Genomic DNA, 21303 nt, shown 5'->3' with positions numbered 1-21303 from the left:
CAGGCGTCTTTTACCTTTACCTTTCTTTTACAGTAGGCACACCTGACCCACGCTGAGACCATTGGGTCTTGGGGACTGCAAGGGGTCAAAGACCCTTTGCTATTTCTGCAGTAGAGATCCAGTCTCCACCCAAGAGCCACCAATCAGCATGAAAAGGGAGCTTTTAGCCACTCAGACATCTGTCTTCTCACGCTTTGTGCTGATTGGAACTTCTGGTTCCTGGCTCACCTCAGACGGCTGCTTTTGTCCCGCTCCCAAGATTTTGATTTTGATCCCAACATCAGAACAGATGTGGAGGGGGTCAGGGAGGACTCTTTCTGCCTCATTTCTCCATTCTTCCTCAAATGCCTTTTATGCTCCCTTGACAACAGTGATCCGTTAGGTTTCCTTCTGTTTTTCTCTCTCTCCAGGTCCATTGTTGGCATTCCGAATTGTGAAGCGCTGATTCAGCTGGAGCCAGGACACAACTACTTGCTCTCTGTGAAAGCAGTCAACATGGGAGGTTCCAGTGAGCGGAGTGAGCCTGTCTCCATCTTAAGCACAGGTATAATAATAATAATAATAATAATAATAATAATAATAATAATAATTTATTATTTATACCCCGCCCATCTGGCTGGGTTTCCCCAGCCATTCTGGGCGGCTTCTACAAAGACCAAAAATACACTAAGATTTCACACATTAAAAACTTCCCTGAACAGGGCTGCCTTCAGATGTCTTCTGAATGTCAGGTAGTTGTTTATCTCTTTGACATCTGATGGGAGGGCGTTCCACAGGGCGGGTGCCATTACTGTGAAGGCCCTCTGCCTGGTTCCCTGTAACTTGGCTTCTCGCAGCGAGGGAACCGCCAGAAGGCCCTCCGTGCTGGACCTCCGTGTCCAGGCAGAATGATGGAGGTGGAGACGCTCCTTCAGGAATACTGGACCGAGGCCATTTAGGGCTTTAAAGGTCAGCACCAACACTTTGAGTTGTGCTCGGAAACATACTGGGTAGTAATTACAAGAACAATTCTTCACACCTGTATGGGAAGAATGGCTGCTTACCCAGTCCTGGGAAGGGGTGGGTGGGTTGTGGCCTGGCATGGTAGGCCCCAATTCCAGGGGAGCAACGCTGGGCATGTGCGAATGGGGCCATCATACAGGAGTTGTTTGCATTTGCAAAGTTCCGCGATCTCTGCCAGCTACCATTTTCCATCCTTTCACAGGCACTTCCTTCACTCTGAATGAGGAGACAGCCCACCCCTTGCTGTCTGTGCTAGAAGACGGATTGACAATTGCATGTTGCAAAACTGAGAGTCCCAAATGTGAATGGCCCTTCCGTGAAAACAGCTTTACAAGGTATGGAATCTATAGGCCTGTTTCATAGGCTTTGTTGTTGTTTAGTCGTTTAGTCGTGTCCGAGTCTTCATGACCCCATGGACCAGAGCACGCCAGGCACTCCTGTCCTCCACTGCCTCCCGCAGTTTGGTCAAACTCATGCTGGTAGCTTTGAGAACACTCTCCAACCATCTCGTCCTCTGTCATCCCCTTCTCCTTGTGCTCTCCATCTTTCCCAACATCAGGATCTTTTCCAGGGAGTCTTCTCTTCTCATGAGGTGGCCAAAGTATTGGAGCCTCAGCTTCACGATCTGTCCTTCCAGTGAGCATTCAGGGCTGATTTCCTTAAGGATGGATAGGTTTGATCTTCTTGCAGTCCATGGGACTCCAGCACCATAATTCAAAAGCATCCATTCTTCGGTGATCAGCCTTCTTTATGGTCCAGCTCTCACTTCCATACATCACTATTGGGAAAACCATAGCTTTAACTATATGGGCCTTTGTTGGCAAGGTGATGTCTCTGCTTTTTAAGATGCTGCCTAGGTTTGTCATTGCTTTTCTCCCAAGAAGCAGGTGTCTTTTAATTTCGTGGCTGCTGTCACCATCTGCAGTGATCATGAAGCCCAAGAAAGTAAAATCTTTCACTGCCTCCATTTCTTCTAATTTTATTTCACCTTTTCTTCTTTGGCAGGGATTTGCACTGAAATATACTTAGGAGTCCTGTAGTGATTTCATGCTCTTTATTGCAGCTTGTAAAACAGTGATTGAATTGCCCCCCAAACCTCAGGTTTTTATATACATTATTTACACAATGAGTCCCGTCTGATTGGCTGATTCTGCTTCCCTCCTGAAGCCTGATTGGTCTTTTCCTGCAGGCCAATCAGTTGTTGCATCCTACTAGCCTAATAGGCTGATTAACTTCCTCCTGGAGCCTGATTGGTCTTTTCCTGCAAGCCAATCAGTTGTTGCTTTCTAGGATCCTACTTGCCTATTGATCTAGGATACAAGCTTAGTACATAACATGCACCTTTCAAAAATGCCTTCTCAAAGGGTTAATATACAGTGGTACCTCGGGTTACATACGCTTCAGGTTACAGACTCCGCTAACCCAGAAAGATTGCTTCAGGTTAAGAACTTTGCTTCAGGATGAGAAGAGAAATTGTGCTCCGGCGGCGCGGCAGCAGCGGGAGGCCCCATTGGCTAAAGTGGTGCTTCAGATTAAGAACAGTTTCAGGTTAAGAACGGACCTGTAGAACGAATTAAGTACTTAACCCGAGGTACTACTGTAATAGTAAAGGATGGTTTTCAGACACACTTTTGGGGCAAGCCAGCCATGAAGTGTGCTCAAATTCCTCTGGAAAAACGGTTGTCCCTGTGGACATGGCAGTATTGAGTCAGTGGCTCATGTGATTCTGGCTTGCACTCTTTATAAAGATTTGAGGAGTGAGGTTTTCACCCCTCTATTATTGTCCATGCCGGGCCGCTCAAACATTGCTACTGAGCCCTTTTTTCTAGCAGATCAAGATAATCAGGTGACAATAAAAACTCCAAAAAAATTTTGCAGGGGCAATTAGAATAAGATCTATTACTTGATTATTGGTGTAAACCTCCGAAATGTATTTTGCATAGTTAAGTTTTTACCTCTATCTTCAGTACATTTTATTTTATTTTATTGCTATGGCTAGTGGCTGATGCAAATAAAGATTCTTCCGATCTGTGCTCAAGTGCAGTAAAAAAAAAAAAAAACAATAAGAAATGTCTGCCTCCTCTTTCAGACATTGGGATTGGTGGGGTAGAAATCAGGGAGCGTGAAAAGTAGGTGGAGTCAGAGCAAGTGAGAGGCGGAGCCAACACATTCTGGTTTTTCTGACAGGACAGTTTACTCTGAGGGAAACTTAGATTCCCTCAGCCATTTTGTCACATTTCACTATGCATGCCATTTATGTCGTGAATGAATTTCCTCTCCCCTCCGGCATTCCTCTGGGGTTCCATAAAACATAGGGGAATCCTGTAATTTTAGCAGTGTTTGTGCATGCTGGTCTGACGTTGCCTGTGAGCCCCGTTTGCCCCTCATCTCGGCTTCCAGACAGCCCAAAATGCAAAAAGAAAAGGACGAGCGTCGCTGGATTCCATCACAACTCTGTGCTCTTAATCGCACAGCTGCGAGGGTTTTAAAGTCAGCCTAATTACACGATGTGGTCCTTGTAGCAATCTCTTGCTTTTTTGCACATTACTAGATTCTACAGGAAGCAGGCAAGTGTCTTCCCTCCCACTTAATTCCAAAATTTGCTGTGATTGCCATGGCAATGCTAGCTTATACACAAACGGATATGCAGATAACACCCCCTCCCGAAAGATTCCTCCTTACAACATACAGCTGGCAATTCTGGGTGATGCTTACCAGAGAGTAAATGAATCAGTTCCACTTAAAACGAGGAGAAAGAGGGGTCAGCCTAGACCTCTACCCTGTTTGGCTGCTATCCCTATGGAAGAACCCCATTAAACACTGGGTGGTATTCAAGGTTAGTCCTACTCAGAGTAGACCCAGTGAAGTTAATAAGCATGTCTAACTTAGGCTCATTAATTTCAGAGGGTCTGTTCTGAATAGGGCCAAGGTCACATTCATACCATACATTTAAAGCACTATGGTACCACAGAGCTATAATTTTCAGAGTTGCTGAACAGTCAATTGCTCTTCACAGGGAGCTCTGGAAATTGCAGCTCTGCGAGGGGAAAATTGGGTCTCCGAACAACTCTCAGCACACTTAACAAACTACAGCTCCCATAATCCTTTGGGGGAAGCCATGACTGTTTGAAGCGGTATGATACTGCTTTAAATATATGCCGTGAATGTGGCCTTAAGCGGGACTTAGTTCTGGGTAAGCATGCATAGAACTGCACTGTAAGATTTCTTGTTATGCTAAAAATGGCAATGTATTAAGTTCTGTATATATAATTCTCTTAATTTCTGTTTATGTTATGCGGATAAATTATAATCTTTGTGATGGAATTTATTTATTTTTTTAAATAATAATTTTTATTCAGTTTCCAATATACATTCCATCCATATTTAACATCCACTTTTAACATATGCATCTTTTAGACTTCCCTCAGCCTATCTGACCATTTTCCATATAATCACAATTACTCACATCTCTTAAATTTATATTGCGCTTTAACAATCTTAATCTTATCATATCTTTTAAGCAACATTTCTATCCATCATTTTCACAGAGCTTCTTGAAAGCCAACAAGCGTTATTTGCTTCTCACATACCTTTTTGGTATACTCTGTAAATTTATTCCAGTCCTCGGTGAATCTCTGATCACGTTGATTCCGAATTTTCCCCGTTAATTTGTCCATTTCTGCATATTCCATCAATTTTATTCTCCATTCTTCCCTCGTCGGCATTTCTTCCTGTTTCCATTTCTGGGCCATCAAAATTCTAGCTGCTGTCACTGCATACCTAAATAGTTTCACATCCTTCTTTTTAATTTCATTCCCTAATATTCCTAATAAAAATGCTTCTGGTTTCTTAACAAAAGTATATTTCAACATTTTCTTCATCTCATTATAAATCATTTCCCAGAAGCTTTTCACTTTTTTACACTCCCACCACATGTGATAGAATGTTCCTTCTTTTTCCTGACATTTCCAACATTTATTACTGACTTTATACATCTTACCAAGTTTCACTGGTGTTACATACCATCTATACATTGTGATGGAATTTTGTGCACTACTAATCAGGTGCCTTATTAATCTAAGTCCTGTATTTGCTATGACAGTAAACTGCAACAGACGGACGCCGCAATGGGAGAGAGCCCATTAAACGCAGCAGGACTAATATTTATTATTATTATTAATTTATTTAATCATTTTTTCCATACAAGCAGCAACCACAAAAAACGCATACAACAAAAACCACAATAACACTAATAACACAATTTAAGAATTCAGATTTGAGTACTGAGATACCTATAACTACACCTTTTAAACAATATTTCCCCACCTCTCCTCCCCCTACTTCCCACCACTTTCCGCCTTATCGCTTAAGTATTCCTTCCAGATTTCTTCATATTTAGCCATTCTTAATTTGCGTTGGGACACGGGTGGCGCTGTGGGTAAAAGCCTCAGCGCCTAGGGCTTGGCGATCGTAAGGTCGGCGGTTCGAATCCCCGCGGCGGGGTGCGCTCCCGCTGCTCGGTCCCAGCGCCTGCCAACCTAGCAATTCGAAAGCACCTCCGGGTGCAAGTAGATAAATAGGTACCGCTTACCAGCGGGAAGGTAAACGGCATTCCGTGTGCTGCGCTGGCTCGCCAGATGCAGCTTTGTCACGCTGGCCACGTGACCCGGAAGTGTCTCCGGACAGCGCTGGCCCCCGGCCTATAGATGTGAGATGGGCGCACAAACCCCAGAGTCTGTCAAGACTGGCCCGTTCGGGCAGGGGTACCTTTACCTTTACCTTTAATTTGCGTTGATATGCAATTCATTTGTATGTAACTAGTCTGTCCATATTGTCAATCCATGTGCTCAATGGGATCTTTTTGCGGCTCTTCCTATTCATCAAAACAAGTTTTTTTGCTTCTAATATGGCACGGTACATCCATATTTTTTTTTACCCCTTGCAGCAGGACTAATCTTCCAACAAGAATGCACACAAATTGCACTTTTTGCCTTCACCACTAGAATATTGTAGTCCCATGTCCTCAGATTGTTGCAAATAGGCTCCCCACCAAAAGTCATCGCATACATCATTCAATGCAGCATTGTCCAAACAGCACCATTTTGCATTCTCTGTTCCAGAGTTAACAGTTAAAATGCAGCACGATTTCCAGCCAAGGATTCCTCATTCCTGGGCTTGTGAGCCTCATCGTTGTGATGACTACAGAACAGGCATACCACCGGGTAAATGGGCGCTGAATAACTTTAAGCCACTGATTTCCTAGCAAACAAATTTGGTCTATAAACACAGAAGAAGTCAGGGTCACGTTGAATCATATCTATGCTCCCTCATAAATCCAGTGGTCTTGTGATAAGGTTCAAGCGCCGTCAACAGGGCAAATGGTGTTCTCCTGGTGCCAGTAAAGACTCTGAGAGCTCCTCCGTTCACTTGGGGTGAGGTGGTGAGAGCGGTTGCCCTTTCCTCTGTAGCAGGAGCCCCCCCACCCCAATCATTCTGTTTGTACAAACTTCACACACACTCACACACTACATACGCCACATTTCTGTTATAAATTCATAGAAGAATCAACCATACATCGGATTTGCACTGTTCCATTTTTATTTTACTCCATATGACAAGGACTATCAAAGGGGGGTGACTTGGTTCTGGTCAGCCATAATCCCTTCACCATCCCAGCACATCCACAGGAGCCCTGCCCAGTTGCTATGCCAACCCTGATGGTCCTAGACAGAAGACCATCAGGATCACAAAGAACTTGCATATGGGAGTGGATTCAGCATGGACTGAAACAAAGGACAATGATCAGATCTTCCCTCTGGGGGCAGGAAACTGCAAACTCCCCTTTGTCTCCTGGAAGTGACTCATGGGCAGGTGACAGGACACTCAGGTTACCACCACAACTCTTCCCTCAACCCCCTCCTTTCTGTAATGTATGCATGATGTCAACCCCTTCTGTAATGTATGCATGATGTTTCTGGGGGTGGGCTTGACCTAGAGGAGGGGAATTTCAACAGTTTTTATAAGGTCTTGCACACCATCTTTCTGGGTCTTTTCCTCTCTCCTGCGAGTGAGGGGAACACCCTGTTGCAACAGTTCAATAAAGGCGAAGCCTACAGGCTGCTGTTTTGATCCAAGTTATCCTGGTTGGTGTCTTTGTTTTTGTCCAAGGGAGCCCTCGGATTTTTCCGGTAACACCTCCCTTGAAAAGTACATGGAGTTGAAGGAGGAAGTTGGAATGGTGCCACTCTTTCCCACTTCCTCTTTCAGCTCTATGTGTTTTTCAAGGCTCAGGTTAACCCACCTGTACCTGACTCTTACCCTGATCCCTTGGAAAAGCAAAGTGTGTGTACATGCACTTCCTTCCTTCCTTCCTTCCTTCCTTCCTTCCTTCCTTCCTCCCTCCCTCCCTCCCTCCCTCCCTCCCTCCCTCCCTCCCTTCCTTTCTTCCTTCCTTTCTTTCTTTCTTTCTTTCTTTTTCTCGGGGAGGGAATCGATCCAGGGAGGGAAGAGGGGTGGGACCAGAAAGGGTGGTGCTCACAGCACACCTTCAAATAGCCAAATATACTCACCAAAGGTCGGGAACCCCTGTCACAGATGTTGGCTACCTTCAGATATTCTCTATAGCAAGGGAATATACAGTATTTTCCACATTTCCTTTTGCCAGATCCATCGCTATCTTGGGAAACCCAATACCGTTCCAAGGCAAACATTACTGGGAGGTGGACGTCAATGAAAATACAGAATACCGTGTTGGTGTGGCTTTTGAAAATGTTTCTCGAGACAGCTATCTGGGCACAAGCCACGCCTCCTGGTGTATGAGGCACACAGTCAACTCTTCCAGGTACAAAAACTTCCAAGCCATAGGTAAACGGTAAAGGTAAAGGACTCCTGGACCGTTAAGTCCAGTCAAAGGCGACTATGGGGTTGTGGTGCTCATCTCGCTTTCAGGCGAGGGAGCCGGCATTTGTCCACAGACAGCTTTCCAGGTCATGTGGCCAGGAGGACTAAACCACTTCAGGTGCAACGGGACACCGTGACAAGTGTCAGAGCGCATGGAAACGCCATTTACCTTCCTGCCACAGTGGTACCTGTTTATCTACTTGCAGTGGTGTGCTTTCGAACTGCTAGATTGGCAGGAACTGGGACAGAGCGAAAGGAGTTCACTCCATCACGAGGATTCGAACCGCCGACCTTCTGATTGGCAAGCCCAAGAGGCTCAGTGGTTTAGACCACAGCAATCATAGTGTTGGAAGGGACCCAGTGGATCATCTAGTCCAACCTCCTGCAATGCAGGAATATGCACCCATATAGTGCATACGAGAGCCAGTGTGGTGTAGTGGTTAAGAGGGGTAGTCTCGTAATCTGGGGAACCAGGTTCGATTCCCCGCTCCTCCACATGCAGCTGCTGGGTCACCATGGGCCAGTCACACTTCTCTGAAGTCTCTCAGCCCCACTCACCTCACAGAGTGTTTGTTGTGGGGGAGGAAGGGAAAGGAGAATGTTAGCCGCTTTGAGACTACATAAAGGGAGTGAAAGGCGGGATATCAAATCCAAACTCTTCTTCTTCTTCTTCTACAGGGTTCAGACCCATGACCATGGCACTTTCAGCATCTTCTGGTGCAACTGCCCAGTCATAAACGATCTTGCTTTCAAATGATCTTGCACCTGCAAAAGCTCATAGCTGGATGTGCTGCTTAATTTCCAATATATGCATGTTCCCATACCTTCCTGCTGAAAGTCTTGTCACTTTTTATATCACAAAAGTTCTGGTTAATTTTTTCCCCTCCTGCACTTTAAAAAAAAACATAGAACATTTATAAAGCACTTGCTCAAACAAATAAACAAACCAGGCAGAGGGCCTTCTTGGTAGTGGCACCTGCCCTGTGGAACGCTCTCCCATCAGATGTCAAGGAAATAAACAACTATCTGATTTTTATAAGACATCTGATGGCAGCCCTGTTTAGGGAAGTTTTTAATGTATGATGTTTTATCGTGTTTTTAATATTCTGTTGGGAGCTGCCCAAAGTGGCTGGGGAAACCCAGCCAGATGGGCGGGGTATAAATAATAAATAATAATTATTATTATTTGCAGTAACAGTGCATGGGTGCCACCCCAGGAGGCAAAAATGAAATAACAGTGGAGAAGCATAGCAAAACAGCTAATAGAACTGGAATGATGTCCAGTAAAAATCTACCACTAATGCACTGTTATCGCATCAATGACACTTTGCAGAACACAGTACCTACCCAAAAACCAAAACTCAGTCTGCTCTGAGAGCTTCTAATTGCATGCATTTTTCTCTCTCTCTTGCACAGACATACCTACGAGTTTCTGAACAATGGGATGACTCCAGAAATTACGATTACTGTCCCTCCCCGGAGGATTGGACTTCTGCTTGATTACGACAAAGGGAGCCTGTCGTTTTTTAACACGGATATTATGCAACACCTGTACACCTTCCACAACCACTTCCAGGACTTTGTGTGTCCTTGTTTTGCTCTAGAGGAGCCTGGCACACTCCGGATTCTGAATGGCGTTGCGATGCCTACCTACGCGATTTCGTGATTCGGGGGCAGCTGTTTGGCATGCATGCAATGCCTGACTCTTGCATAACTCTATTAAAACCTACGGCTTCACAGTGTCACCACCATACTCTCTCCCTTAAAACACCACCTGCTTTATTCTTTTTAAAAATACACACACATTTATATCCCACTTTTCTTTGAAAGCAAAGCAGTTTTCATAGGAAATTTTAAGCAAAGCTGCCACATCAGATTACACAGCTGCAAAACTCAAAATGACAGAAAATAATAACTTGAAAGATATGTTAACTTTTACTTACATTATAAGCTTTTTATACTGTGTGTCTTTGGGTCATGATGAGCTGTCAGTGGTCCTTATTGCTGCAGCTTCCACAGAATATCTGCAAAGAGCAATTACGATTCCATGTAAGCGTCATTTGGATAAAGCTTTCTTCCTTCCTTCCTTCCTTCCTTCCTTCCTTCCTTCCTTCCTTCCTTCCTTTCTGCTTAGCCATCTCTGCACCAGTTTTCTAAATAAGTAGTTTGGGAGGCAAGTCAAAGCTTGTGATATTGCTTGTGAATAGCGATAGTGCGAGGTGGGAGGCATTGAGCCACCTGCAGTAAAAACTGAAGAAATAAAATAAAACCCAGATGCTGCTGTTTGTACTCTTTAAGGATGCTCTTTCACAACTTAGGATCCAGTTGCATTCTGCAGGGGTGAGAAATCTGTGGCTCGCCAGAGGCTCTTGGACTCCAACTCCCATAAGCCCCAGGCAGCATAGCAACTGGTCAGAGATGATGGGATTTGGAGTACTGGCAACACCTGGAGGGCCAGAGGTTGCCCAGCCTAGCATAATAGAGCATGTTCCTTTAGCACCCCAAGGAGTATTTCTCCAAATAATCCTTCCTTTGTTTGAATTTTGATAGCCTCGCCCCGCCAGCCTTGATGTGTGCCATGCTTTACAATATGTAAAGTTTATAAATTGCAGCAGAGACTCTTTCTGTGGTGTGTGCAATGAAAACAATCCGGTTTCCCTTGTTTGCTTGCCGGTGGATATCGATGGCTGGTGGTGATTTCCAGAAGTAGCTGAAGATGCTTATTTAATGGCTTTTGATGAATGAATGTTTCTTCATTGATCACAGATGTGTGGTTAGGACACACCCCATAAGTAAAAGGGTAAAAGGTAAGGTAAAGGACCCCTGGACTATGGGGTTGTGGCACTCATCTCACTTTCAGGCCGAGGGAGCCAGCGTTTGTCCACAGGGGTGAGCTCCCTTTGTTCTGTCCCAGCTCCTGCCAACCTAGCAGTTCGAAAGCACACCAGTGCAAGTAGATAAATAGGTACCACTGTGGTGGGAAGGTAAATGGTGTTTCCTTGTGCTCTGGTTTCCGTCACGGTGTTCCGTTGCACCAGATGTAGTTTAGTCATGCTGGCTACATGACCCGGAAAGCTATCTGTGGACAAACATCGACTCCCTTGGCCTGAAAGCAAGAAGAGTGCCGCAACCCCATAGTCGCCTTTGGCTGGACTTAACCGTCCAGGGGTCCTTTTTTTAATTTATTTTTTACCCATGATACCTAAGAAAAAGGTTTCAGGTCTTTTGACTTGAGTCTTGTACTTTGGTGCAATCTGAATTTTGCAAAGCCTACGCAAGCCAACCAAACAAACAATGACAAATGTGTGACATTTCAGGAATACGAAGCCCTTCGTTGCCTCAGAGTTATCCAATATTTTGCAGGATTTGTTATTTAGCTTGTTTTCCAGCTTGTATTTGTAATTTAAAGTGCCAAGGCTAAAATTCACCACTAGAGGGCAGTAGTGGAAGTGACATGAGAAGACTTCATCTTGTTGCTGTTGAACAAATTCAACACCAATAAAGCTGGCAGGCCTCAAAGAATGACCAAAGTGTTGTGTAATTCTTCCCTTCTCCCCCAGATATGCTAGCTGCAGTCTAAAGCACTTGGATGACTCCAGGTTGATGAAGTTTGTTCCAAGATTGATTTAAGGCCAAACTTGATGTTCAGTAGGTACATAGTTTAATTGATTTATGGTCCTCCAGATGTTGCTTTATTTAGGCATGGGGAGAGAGTCAATTAATTTCACGCTTCAAGGTGAACCTACATAATTTTCACTTTGCAAGACAATATGTGAACAGTTGTACTTCAAATTCCACACACCTCCGAATTTTGCAATGCAGGTCTCCAACCAAGCGTCGTGAACAAAAATCCATATAAAGTGCGCATAAAAACCCATCTATTCGTGAAAATAATGTACAGAAATGCATCGTGTTAGGGAATGTTGCTTTGCAAAAATAAGCATATTAGGCAGAAATACAGTGGTACCTCGGGTTAAGTACTTAATTTGTTCCGGAGGTCCGTTCTTAACCTGAAACTGTTCTTAACCTGAAGCACCACTTTAGCTAATGGGGCCTCCTGCTGCTGCCGCGCCACCGGAGCACGATTTCTGTTCTCATCCTGAAGCAAAGTTCTTAACCTGAGGTAATATTTCTGGGTTAGCAGAATCTGTAACCTGAAGTGTATGTAACCTGAAGTGTATGTAACCCGAGGTACCACTGTATGTACATTGGAGGAAATCAGATGAACCTTCATGCTGTCTTAAAAAAAAAAGTAAACTGATGTAGCCATGTGGAGAACTGAATTTAAGATTGGAAATGGGGAGAAATTGAAATTGATGGGTGCTCCCCTTCCTAGCCGTACTACGGCACCCATCATCCCTGACCATTGGCTATGCTGGTGGGAGTTGATGGAAGTTGGAGTCCCATGGCATATGGAGGGCCAGGGGTCCCAGAGCGTTGAGTTATTTATTTCACATGTCATAGAAAGAAAGAAAGAAAGAAAGAAAGAAAGAAAGAAAGAAAGAAAGAAAGAAAGAACCCAGAGCAGCTTACACAACAGAACATTAAAATGCAGGAAAAACAGCAAATTAACTGAAACACATAGTTTGAAGGACTAAAAAAGTTGAAGCAGTCAAATCAATCACCAGAAACCCATTTTACAATGACTCGGGGCAGGGGTTTCAATGCAGCTGCCCTCGTTCCTGTTGAGATACAATTGTCAACCACAATCTCCACTTTCCAGAAACAACTGGAGACCGTTTTCCTCAACAAGATCTTCCAGGTCTCTTCCTGAGGTGTTTGTTCTGTATTATTTTTAAACCCATCTTGGACTGTTATTTTTGGTACCGTTTTTAAACCTGTCTTTAGTTGTTTTCATGTACATTGCTCTGAGACAGATGTGGAAGGTGGTTCGTCAATTAAGAAAACAACAGGGTCCTCCTAAATCAAATGGTAGAGGAACAGTGTCATTCAGGGGTTATAGGCCAAGTGATGCCCTCAATATGGTGGACTACAACTTCCATTAGCTCCAGCCAGCATGGCCAAAAGGGATGATGGGTGCTGTAGTCCAACAACATCAGGACAGCACCATGTTAGTACCCCTGTTCTAGGAAAGTTGGATCCTACTTAATTTGTCAAAAGGATCCTACTTTGGAAGGTCATAACTGGGGTTTTAATCCTTTGTCCTCTACTATTGTCCTAATCCAGATACAGTGGTATCTCAGGTTAAGTACTTAATTCGTTCCGGAGGTACGTTCTTAACCTGAAGCACCACTTTAGCTAATGGGGCCTCCTGCTGCTGCCACGCCGCCGGAGCACGATTTCTGTTCTTATCCTGAAGCAAAGTTCTTAACCTGAAGCACTATTTTTGGGTTAGTGGAGTCTGTCCTGAAGCGTATGTAACCCGAGGTACCACTGTATTTTTGGGAGGCATGCGTGCTATGTGCTTTGCAATTTTGTTTCCATTGGTTCAAATGGGAACTTTTATTGCAATAGTAGGGTGTAGGAACCTTGAACTGGACTAAGATCATTATTATTATTATTATTATTATTATTATTATTATTATTATTATTATTTTGGGGGGACATCACTGCCTAGGTATATTTTTCCTTCTTCTGCATTCCCCCCCCCCACTTCTACTGCAAAGATTTCATGGGCTGAACTTCAAGTGAAGAGATGGCTGAACTTTTGCACCTTGATCCTGCCAGAACTTGAACTTTGTTCTTGGAAAACACCCCATCCCATGCAGGAAAAGGTGGCAGCTCTCCCATTTCCATACATGGAAGTGTCCACCGCTTAAGAGAAACACCTTGGTGCTAGCCAATTCCACTAAGCCTCAAGCAATCCTTTGAGTATTCTCAGAAACAACCCTTCGGATGGGAAAAAGCTCTTGCAAGAAGCTGAGCTTAAATGCCTTCTTAGCGATCTGTGACTTACAATCAACAGCACATGTTGTGCATGCTCCTATAGCACAGCAAACACCTACCAGATTTGACACTTATAACCTGTTGTCTGGGTTGGCGGTCATTTCTTTAGTCTTAAACCTGAACCTTAAAGCTGGGCAGTGTACAGATGTAATAAAAGTCAATAAATAAATAAAATAAAGCTAAATGATATGCAAGTAGTCAGATACATGTTTGAAATGTGTGTTGGTCATTGCAAGGCCAAGCCAAACAAGTTTTAAAAAATGAATACTCAAGAGCATTAGAGGAGCCCTGCTGGATCATGCCCTTCTAGTCCAGCAATCTATTCTCATAGTGGCCAACCTCATAGTGGCAAGCCATGGGCATCAAATTGGGCACCTGAGTGCAACAGACCTCTTCCTGCTTGCAGTTCCCAGTGGATGGTATTAAAAGGTACACTGCCTTCAATGACACCCATTCAATTCTCCCTCCAGACAAGCAAGGTCAGAGCTCAAGGTCACATACCAGCCAGGCAAAGGGACGCGGGTGGTGCTGTGCTCTAAACCACTGAGCCTCTTGGGCTTGCCGATCAGAAGGTTGGCGGTTCGAATCCCCGCAACGGGGTGAGCTCCCATTGCTCTGTCCCAGCTCCTGCCAACCTAGCAATTCAAAAGCACACCAGTGCAAGTAGATAAATAGGTAGCGCCAGTGCTTTTTTTTCCTAAAAAGAAATGTTTAGGGGTACAGTGGTACCTCAGGTTACAGATGCTTCAGCTTACAGACGCTACAGCTTACAGACTCCGCTAACCCAGAAATAGTACCTCAGGTTAAGAACTGTGCTTCAGGATGAGAACAGAAATCGCGTGGCGGCAGCAGGAGGCCCCATTAGCTAAAGTGGTGCCTCAGGTTAAGAACAGTTTCAGGTTAGGAACGGACGTCCAGAACGAATTAAGCTCTTAACCTGAGGTACCACTTTACTCTCATTTTCCTACTCATATTGAAATAATGCCCCTCAATGAGACCAAACTTACATTCACAGGATCTTTAGGGGTATGCGTACCCCTGCGTCCCCCCCAGAAAAAAGCACTGTGGCAGGAAGGCAAATGGCGTTTCTGTGCACTCTGGTTTTGATCAGTGTCGCGTTGCAACATAAGCAGTTTAGTCCTGCTGGCCACATGACCCGGAAAGCTGCCTGTGGACAAACGCCAGCTCCCTCGGCCTGAAAGCAAGATGAGCGGCACAACCCCATAGTCGCCTTTGACTGGACTTAACTCTCCAGGGGTCCTTTACCTTTACCAGTCAGGCAAACACACTTGGGGTTCATAGGAAGGCCAGTGAGGCGTGTGGCCTGGGAAGTGTTCCAAGGGCCAGGTAGAAAGGCTCTGAGGGCCACATTTGGGCTTCAGGCCCGAGGTTTTTCCACCCGCGAGTTAAGCCATTGCAGTTTTTAAGAAATCAAGAATAGGTTTTTGGACTTTATTGAAAAGTTCACTCACATGCCCAACAATATTTCTCCAATGAAAATAGGGATGTCCTAAAGTAAAGCAAGGGGACGCGGGTGGCGCTGTGGGTAAAACCTCAGTACCTAGGGCTTGCCGATCGCATGGTCGGCAGTTCGAATCCCCGCGGCAGGGTGAGCTCCCGTCTTTTGGTCCCAGCTCCTGCCCACCTAGCAGTTCGAAAGCACCCCTAAGTGCAAGTAGATAAATAGGTACCGCTTTATAGCGGGAAGGTAAACGGCGTTTCCGTGTGCTGTGCTGGTGCTGGCTCGCCAGAGCAGCTTTGTCACGCTGGCCACGTGACCCGGAAGTGTCTCCGGACAGCGCTGCCCCCCGGCCTCTTGAGTGAGATGGGCGCACAACCCTAGAGTCGGACACGACTGGCCCGTATGGGCAGGGGTACCTTTACCTTTAAAGTAAAGCAGGATGGACGCAGGTGGCACTGTGGGTTAAACCACAGAGCCTAGGATTGCCAATCAGAAGGTCAGCAGTTCGAATCCCTGCGATGGGGTGAGCTCCCGTTGCTCGGTCCCTCTCCTGCCCACCTAGCTGTTCACAATCACGTCAAAGTGCAAGTAGATAAATAGGTACCGCTCTGGCAGGAAGGTAAACAGCGTTTCCGTGCGCTGCTCTGGTTCGCCAGAAGCAGCTTAGTCACACTGGCCATATGACCCGGAAGCTGTACGCCGGCTCCCTCGGCCAATAAAGCGAGATGAGCGCCGCAATCCCAGAGTTGGCCACGACTGGACCTAATGGTCAGGGGTCCCTTTACCTTTAAAGAAAAGCAGGGCATTCTGGGATCAGTTCAGAAACTGGAATGGCTTCTTTAAATCCAGGACTGTGTCTGGAAAACAAGGACACTTAGAGGGTCTGTGCCCAAGTTTCCTCACTTCCTATCTTCAAATTGAAATGTGACAGGGCGTCTCTGTTTATGACGCTGCACTGATACTAGTCTGTCACATCGTAAGTGCAGGGAATGCCATTTCAAGGGGCGTTTCCTCCCCTTCTGGGCATATTAATCAGGTACTACTTACAAATGTCATGTAATAACCTGGCTAAGCGAGCATCTGACACAGAACTGATAGCTTTATTATCACGTGAACGCACGCCTCTTGTTAATGTGTGGCTCTGAAGGTTTTATGCTTGTCGTTTTGAAGCGACCCTTTTGTCTCGCTGGCTTTGTGAATCAGTCCTTGGGGTAATCAAAACACAAGCGTTATTCAGTTTTGACATTTGCAAGCTCAGAACGTCAGGAGGTAAATGCCAAGCACTGTATGTCTCTCTTCAGAGACCAACAGCAGGTGGAGAACCAGAGACATTGGACAAGCTTGCCCTCCGCTAACTTGAGAAAATTAAAGCGCAGCTTCGATCCAGAGCTTATCATCCTGTATAAAAGAGAAGAAGTGTGAAACAACATTTTGCCCAGTGTGCCCAGTGATCTTAAATCAGACTTGGGGATCCCTTTGGGATGGAAGGGCAGAATATAAATTTAATAAATAAGACAATAAAATAAGGTTGCACACACACACTGTATCTCTAAAGCACTGGGCTCACCACCAAGAATTCTGAGAACTGCAGTTTACAAATCTACAATTCCCATGATTCTTTAGGATCCCTTTTTCTAAATTTGCCCTTCTTTGAAGTTTGCAATGCAGTTCTCCAGCCAAGTTATGTGTACAAAAAGGCATATAAAGTTACAAAGATTAGTAAAAATAAGTCTCAAAAATGCATTATGTTAGAGGGAGTTAGTGTGTGTAAAAAATGTGTACATCAGTCAAAACTGCATATAAAAATTCTCTGTGAAGAGGGATTGATAGCTAAACCACTCTGGGAATTGTAGTTTGGTAAAAAGAATTGGGGAGGGGGTCCTATTAACAACTACCAGCACCCATAACAAGCTACAGTTCCCAGGGTTTTTGGAGGAAGCTATCAGCATGTAAATGTATAGGGCAAATGGGGCCAGTGCGTTTGTGTTGCAAGTGCTTAATGCACAGTGTTTGACCTTTCTGCTGTCTAAGCGGTACTGCAAAGTCTCATGAATACACTCCACACTGTCAATGTTTACTGAGTCGGTATTAAATATGTCACAGATGTTTAATTAGCTTAGGCTTGGACTCAGATGTGGTTCAAAGTATATATTTTTTTATCAAACAGTTTAGTTTGGACTGTATTCCTCTTTGCTCTCCTGCTTTCTCCCACCCACCCAAGATGATGAATCAGCTGGGATTATTTCATATTTGTTTGGAGACGCTCTCCAGTACAGTCCACAACTCGCAGCCTCCAATTCCCTGGGCTTTCCAAGTCCTTTTTGCGACACACTTCCCGCTCATGCAAAAGTTCTTGTAAAACTTCGACTCTGGGGTGTGGAAGGAATGTGCTTTTATTTCACAGGCAGAGAGATAGGAACTCACATGCAAACATTGTGATCCTTTAGGAACATAAAAAGAGCATTCCTGGATCCGGCCAATGACCCATCTAGCCTAGGATCCTGTTCACACAATGGCCAACTAGATGCCTACAGGAAGCCTGAAAGTTTAAACATGGGAGCTAACTTATACCAAGTTGGACCAATTGCACATCATCTGGGGTCTTTACTTCCTGTGCCTCCTGCACAAGATGTCTGAATGGTGGCAACACAACATGAAAATAGGTCTTTTCTGCAATGGCTCTCCATTTGTGGAATGGTATCCGCAGAGAGAGGGGAGTGCAAAATATGGTCTGAAGCTCAACATAAAAAAAAACTAAGATCATGGCCACTGGGCCCATCACCTCTTGGCAAATAGAAGGGGAAGAAATAGAGGCAGTGAGAGATTTTATTTTTGTGGGCTCCATGATCACTGCACATGGAGAAAAACAATGACAAACATAGACAGCATTTTAAAAAGCAGAGACATCACCTTGCCAGCAAAGGTCTGTATAGTTAAAGCCATGGTTTTCCCAGCAGTGATGTATGGAAGTGAGAGCTGGACCATCAAGAAGGCTGAACGCCGAAGAATTGATGCTTTCAAATTATGGTGCTGGAGGAGACTCTTGAGAGTCCCATGGACTGCAAGAAGATCAAACCTCTCAATTCTAAAGGAAATCAGCCCTGAGTGTCCACTGGAAGGACAGATCGTGAAGCTGAGGCTCCAATGCTTTGGCCACCTCATGAGAAGAGAAGACTCCCTGGAAAAGACCCTGATGTTGGGAAAGATTGAGGGCACAAGGAGAAGGGCATGGCAGAGGACGAGATGGTTGGACAGTGTTCTCGAAGCTACCAGCATGAGTTTGACCAAACTGCGGGAGACAGTGAAAGACAGGAGTGCCTGGCGTGCTCTGGTCCAGGGGGTCACGAAGAGTCGGACACGACTAAACAACTAAACAACAACAACAATCCGCAGAGAGGTTTGGCTGGCACCTTCATTATACAACTTTAGACATCAGGAGAGAATGTTCTTCTTCAACTAAGCCTTTGGCTGATTGACATCTGATGCCCTTTTAAATGTGTTGTGGGAGGAGAGTTCATTGGTTTGCTATTCTTATTTTGTAGTTTTTATATTGCATTTTTATGTTGCGAACTGCCTTGAGATCTACGGATGGAGGGCAGTACAGTGGTGCCCCGCAAGACGAATGCCTTGCAAGACGAAAAACCCGCTAGACGAAAGGGTTTTCCGTTTTTCGATGCGCTTCGCAAGACGAATTTCCCTATGGGCTTGCTTCACAAAACAAAAAAGTCTTGCGAGTCTTGCGATTTCCCCCCTTTCCCCCCCTTTTCTAAGCCGCTAAGCCGCTAATAGCCTTTTAGCCGCTAAGCCTTTAATAGCCGCTAAGCCTTTAATAGCCGCTAAACCGCTAATAGCACTAATCCGCTAATAGGGTTGCTTCGCAAGACGAAAAAACCGCTAGACGAAGAGACTCGCGGAACGGATTAATTTCGTCTTGCGAGGCACCACTGTATACAAATTTAAATCACTATCATCGATTTAGGCTCAGTGCTGCCTGCACTAACTGACAGCGGCTCTCCAAGATATCAGTCTCTGTGACCACAATGCCAGGGTGAATTCTCATGTGTACAGTGCTTCCCACTTAACACACTTTTACAAGTGTCTGCATTTCTCATCTGAATCAACTCTGCATTCATTATAAGCATAAGTTAAAGGTTGCTCATTAAATTTCCTCAGGCTACCTAAACACTGTTTCCATCCCAGCTGGTTAAGAACTGGCTTCTGAGTTTGTATTTCCTCTCCTTCCTCCCTGTCTGATCCTAAACTTTCACTGCCTCGCAGGACATCTTCAGGTGGCGCTGTGATCTAAACCACTGAGCCTCCTGGGCTTGCTGATCAGAAGGTCGGTGGTTCGAATCCCCGCAACAGGGTGAGCTCCCAGTGCTCTGTCCCAGCTACTGCCAACCTAGCAGTTCAAAAGCACGTTAAAGTGCAAGTAGATAAATAGGTACCACTGTGGAGGGAAGGTAAATGGCATTTCCGTGCGCTCTGGCCTCTGTCACAGTGTTCTGTTGCATCAGAAGCGGTTTAGTCCTGCTAGCCACATGATCCGGAAAGCTGTCTGTGGACAAACACCAGCTCCCTCAGTCTGAAAGCGAGAGGAGCGTTGCAAGCCCATAGTCGCCTTTGACCGGACTTAACCGTCCAGGGGTCCTTTACCTTTTACCTTACCTTCGGGAGAAGAAAAACCTAAGGAGCAAGACTTAAACAAATCCAGAGCAGAGCCCCTAAGATGGCTGGGTGGTTCCTTGTACGCCTCCTTCCAGCAACTCCTGCAGCCAAGTTGGTCTTGCTCTGTTGTCTTTTGGACATCAGAGAGGCCTAGTCCGGGCAGCAGAGGACCTCCATACCCTCTGCCCAAACTTGTGCCCCAGTGAGATCACTTCGGTGCTGCTAATGTAGCAGTTTGACTTCACCTCTAGAGATGCACCCCCGTGTCTCTCAAGACAGATGGGTGCCAATAACCCCTGCTATAAAAAGCTTCTCGCTTGCCTGTCACCATTAGGCTATCGGTGGTAGAGCACATGCTTGGCAAACAGAAAGTCACAGGTGTTATGTACTGAAGTTCTCACCTTGGGCCAGCAGGGGGATACTGTAGATAGTTTTCACTCAGGTCCACATATGCAAATAAGGGATTGAAAGTGACGTTCAGTGATTGGATAGTTACAGAAAATGGTTACTGTTGCGTTCTAGTGGAGCTCTATATAAGCAGGCTGACTGAACCCTTCAGTTCAGTTCTGTTCTGGCCTCTGAATAAACAAGAGCTGTTTGAAGAATCGCTGTGTCGTCTGATATGTTCACCCACAACTTAACAACAGGTTCAGACCTCAGCATCTCAGGTTAAAAGAATCTCAGGAATAAGAGTATGAAGAGATCCCATGCCTGGTACTCCGCAGAACTCCTGCTAGAGAAGACACCAGTGTAAAAAGAAGGCACCTTTCATCGTATGTGGTGGACATGTAAGGTAATCAAAGCATTCTGGGAAATGATATATAATGAATTGAAAAAAAAATGTTTTAAATAACTTTTATTAAAAACAAACAAACCCAGAGTCATTTCTATTAGGAATTGTAGGTGCTGACATTCCAAGGGAGCAGAAAAGACTTTCTATGTATGCAACGACAACTACATGGATGTTGTTAGCCCAGAGATGGAAAGAAGTTTATGTCCCCACCAGAGAAGAATGGCAAATTAAATTACTGGACTATGCTGAAATGGCAAAACTGACTGGAAAGCTCAGGAACTTGGAAACCAAAACTTAAATAAGGAATGAGAAAAAAATATAATTTACCTTGGAGACCACTGTAAGCAATTGAAAACATTAACAGGATTGCAAGAACACTTGTAATGTAGTGAGAGCTATGGATATAATGGAGTTATTAAAAAACTTGGATTATTGAAAAAAAGATGCCATAGGAAAAGTTTAACAACAGAAACCATGGAAGAGAAGGTGGGAAGTCCAGGGATTCGGAGGAATCTTCTAATTGTGGATGTGTTGCGGTATTATTATAATTTTAAATTTGTAAAACCCAATA

At 44.8% G+C, this 21303-nt stretch overlaps 1 protein-coding gene and 1 long non-coding RNA gene across 3 annotated transcripts in view; one reads left to right on the top strand and one right to left on the bottom strand.

The window, feature by feature from the left end:
- The window catches only part of FSD2 (fibronectin type III and SPRY domain containing 2), a 29337-nt gene extending 19160 nt beyond the window's left edge, over positions 1 to 10177 (top strand). For both annotated transcript variants that reach the window (XM_082198500.1, XM_082198501.1), the window contains exons 11-14: positions 411 to 544; positions 1205 to 1337; positions 7667 to 7843; positions 9319 to 10177. In XM_082198500.1, coding sequence (XP_082054626.1) covers positions 411 to 544; positions 1205 to 1337; positions 7667 to 7843; positions 9319 to 9568 — 694 coding nt within the window. In that variant the 3' untranslated portion in view covers positions 9569 to 10177. The remainder of the gene's footprint in view (positions 1 to 410; positions 545 to 1204; positions 1338 to 7666; positions 7844 to 9318) is intronic.
- Positions 6255 to 7397, bottom strand: LOC309518627. Its single transcript, XR_014213570.1, has 2 exons — positions 7198 to 7397; positions 6255 to 6462 (listed from the first exon to the last, which is right to left on the bottom strand). It is a non-coding gene; the product is annotated as an uncharacterized lncRNA (long non-coding RNA).
- Positions 10178 to 21303: the final 11126 nt, after the last annotated feature.

This window comes from Podarcis vaucheri (genome assembly GCF_965113315.1).
Source record: "Podarcis vaucheri genome assembly, chromosome: 14".
NCBI classification, from domain to species: domain Eukaryota; kingdom Metazoa; phylum Chordata; class Lepidosauria; order Squamata; family Lacertidae; genus Podarcis; species Podarcis vaucheri.
This window is presented reverse-complemented; position numbering and strand designations above follow the sequence as displayed.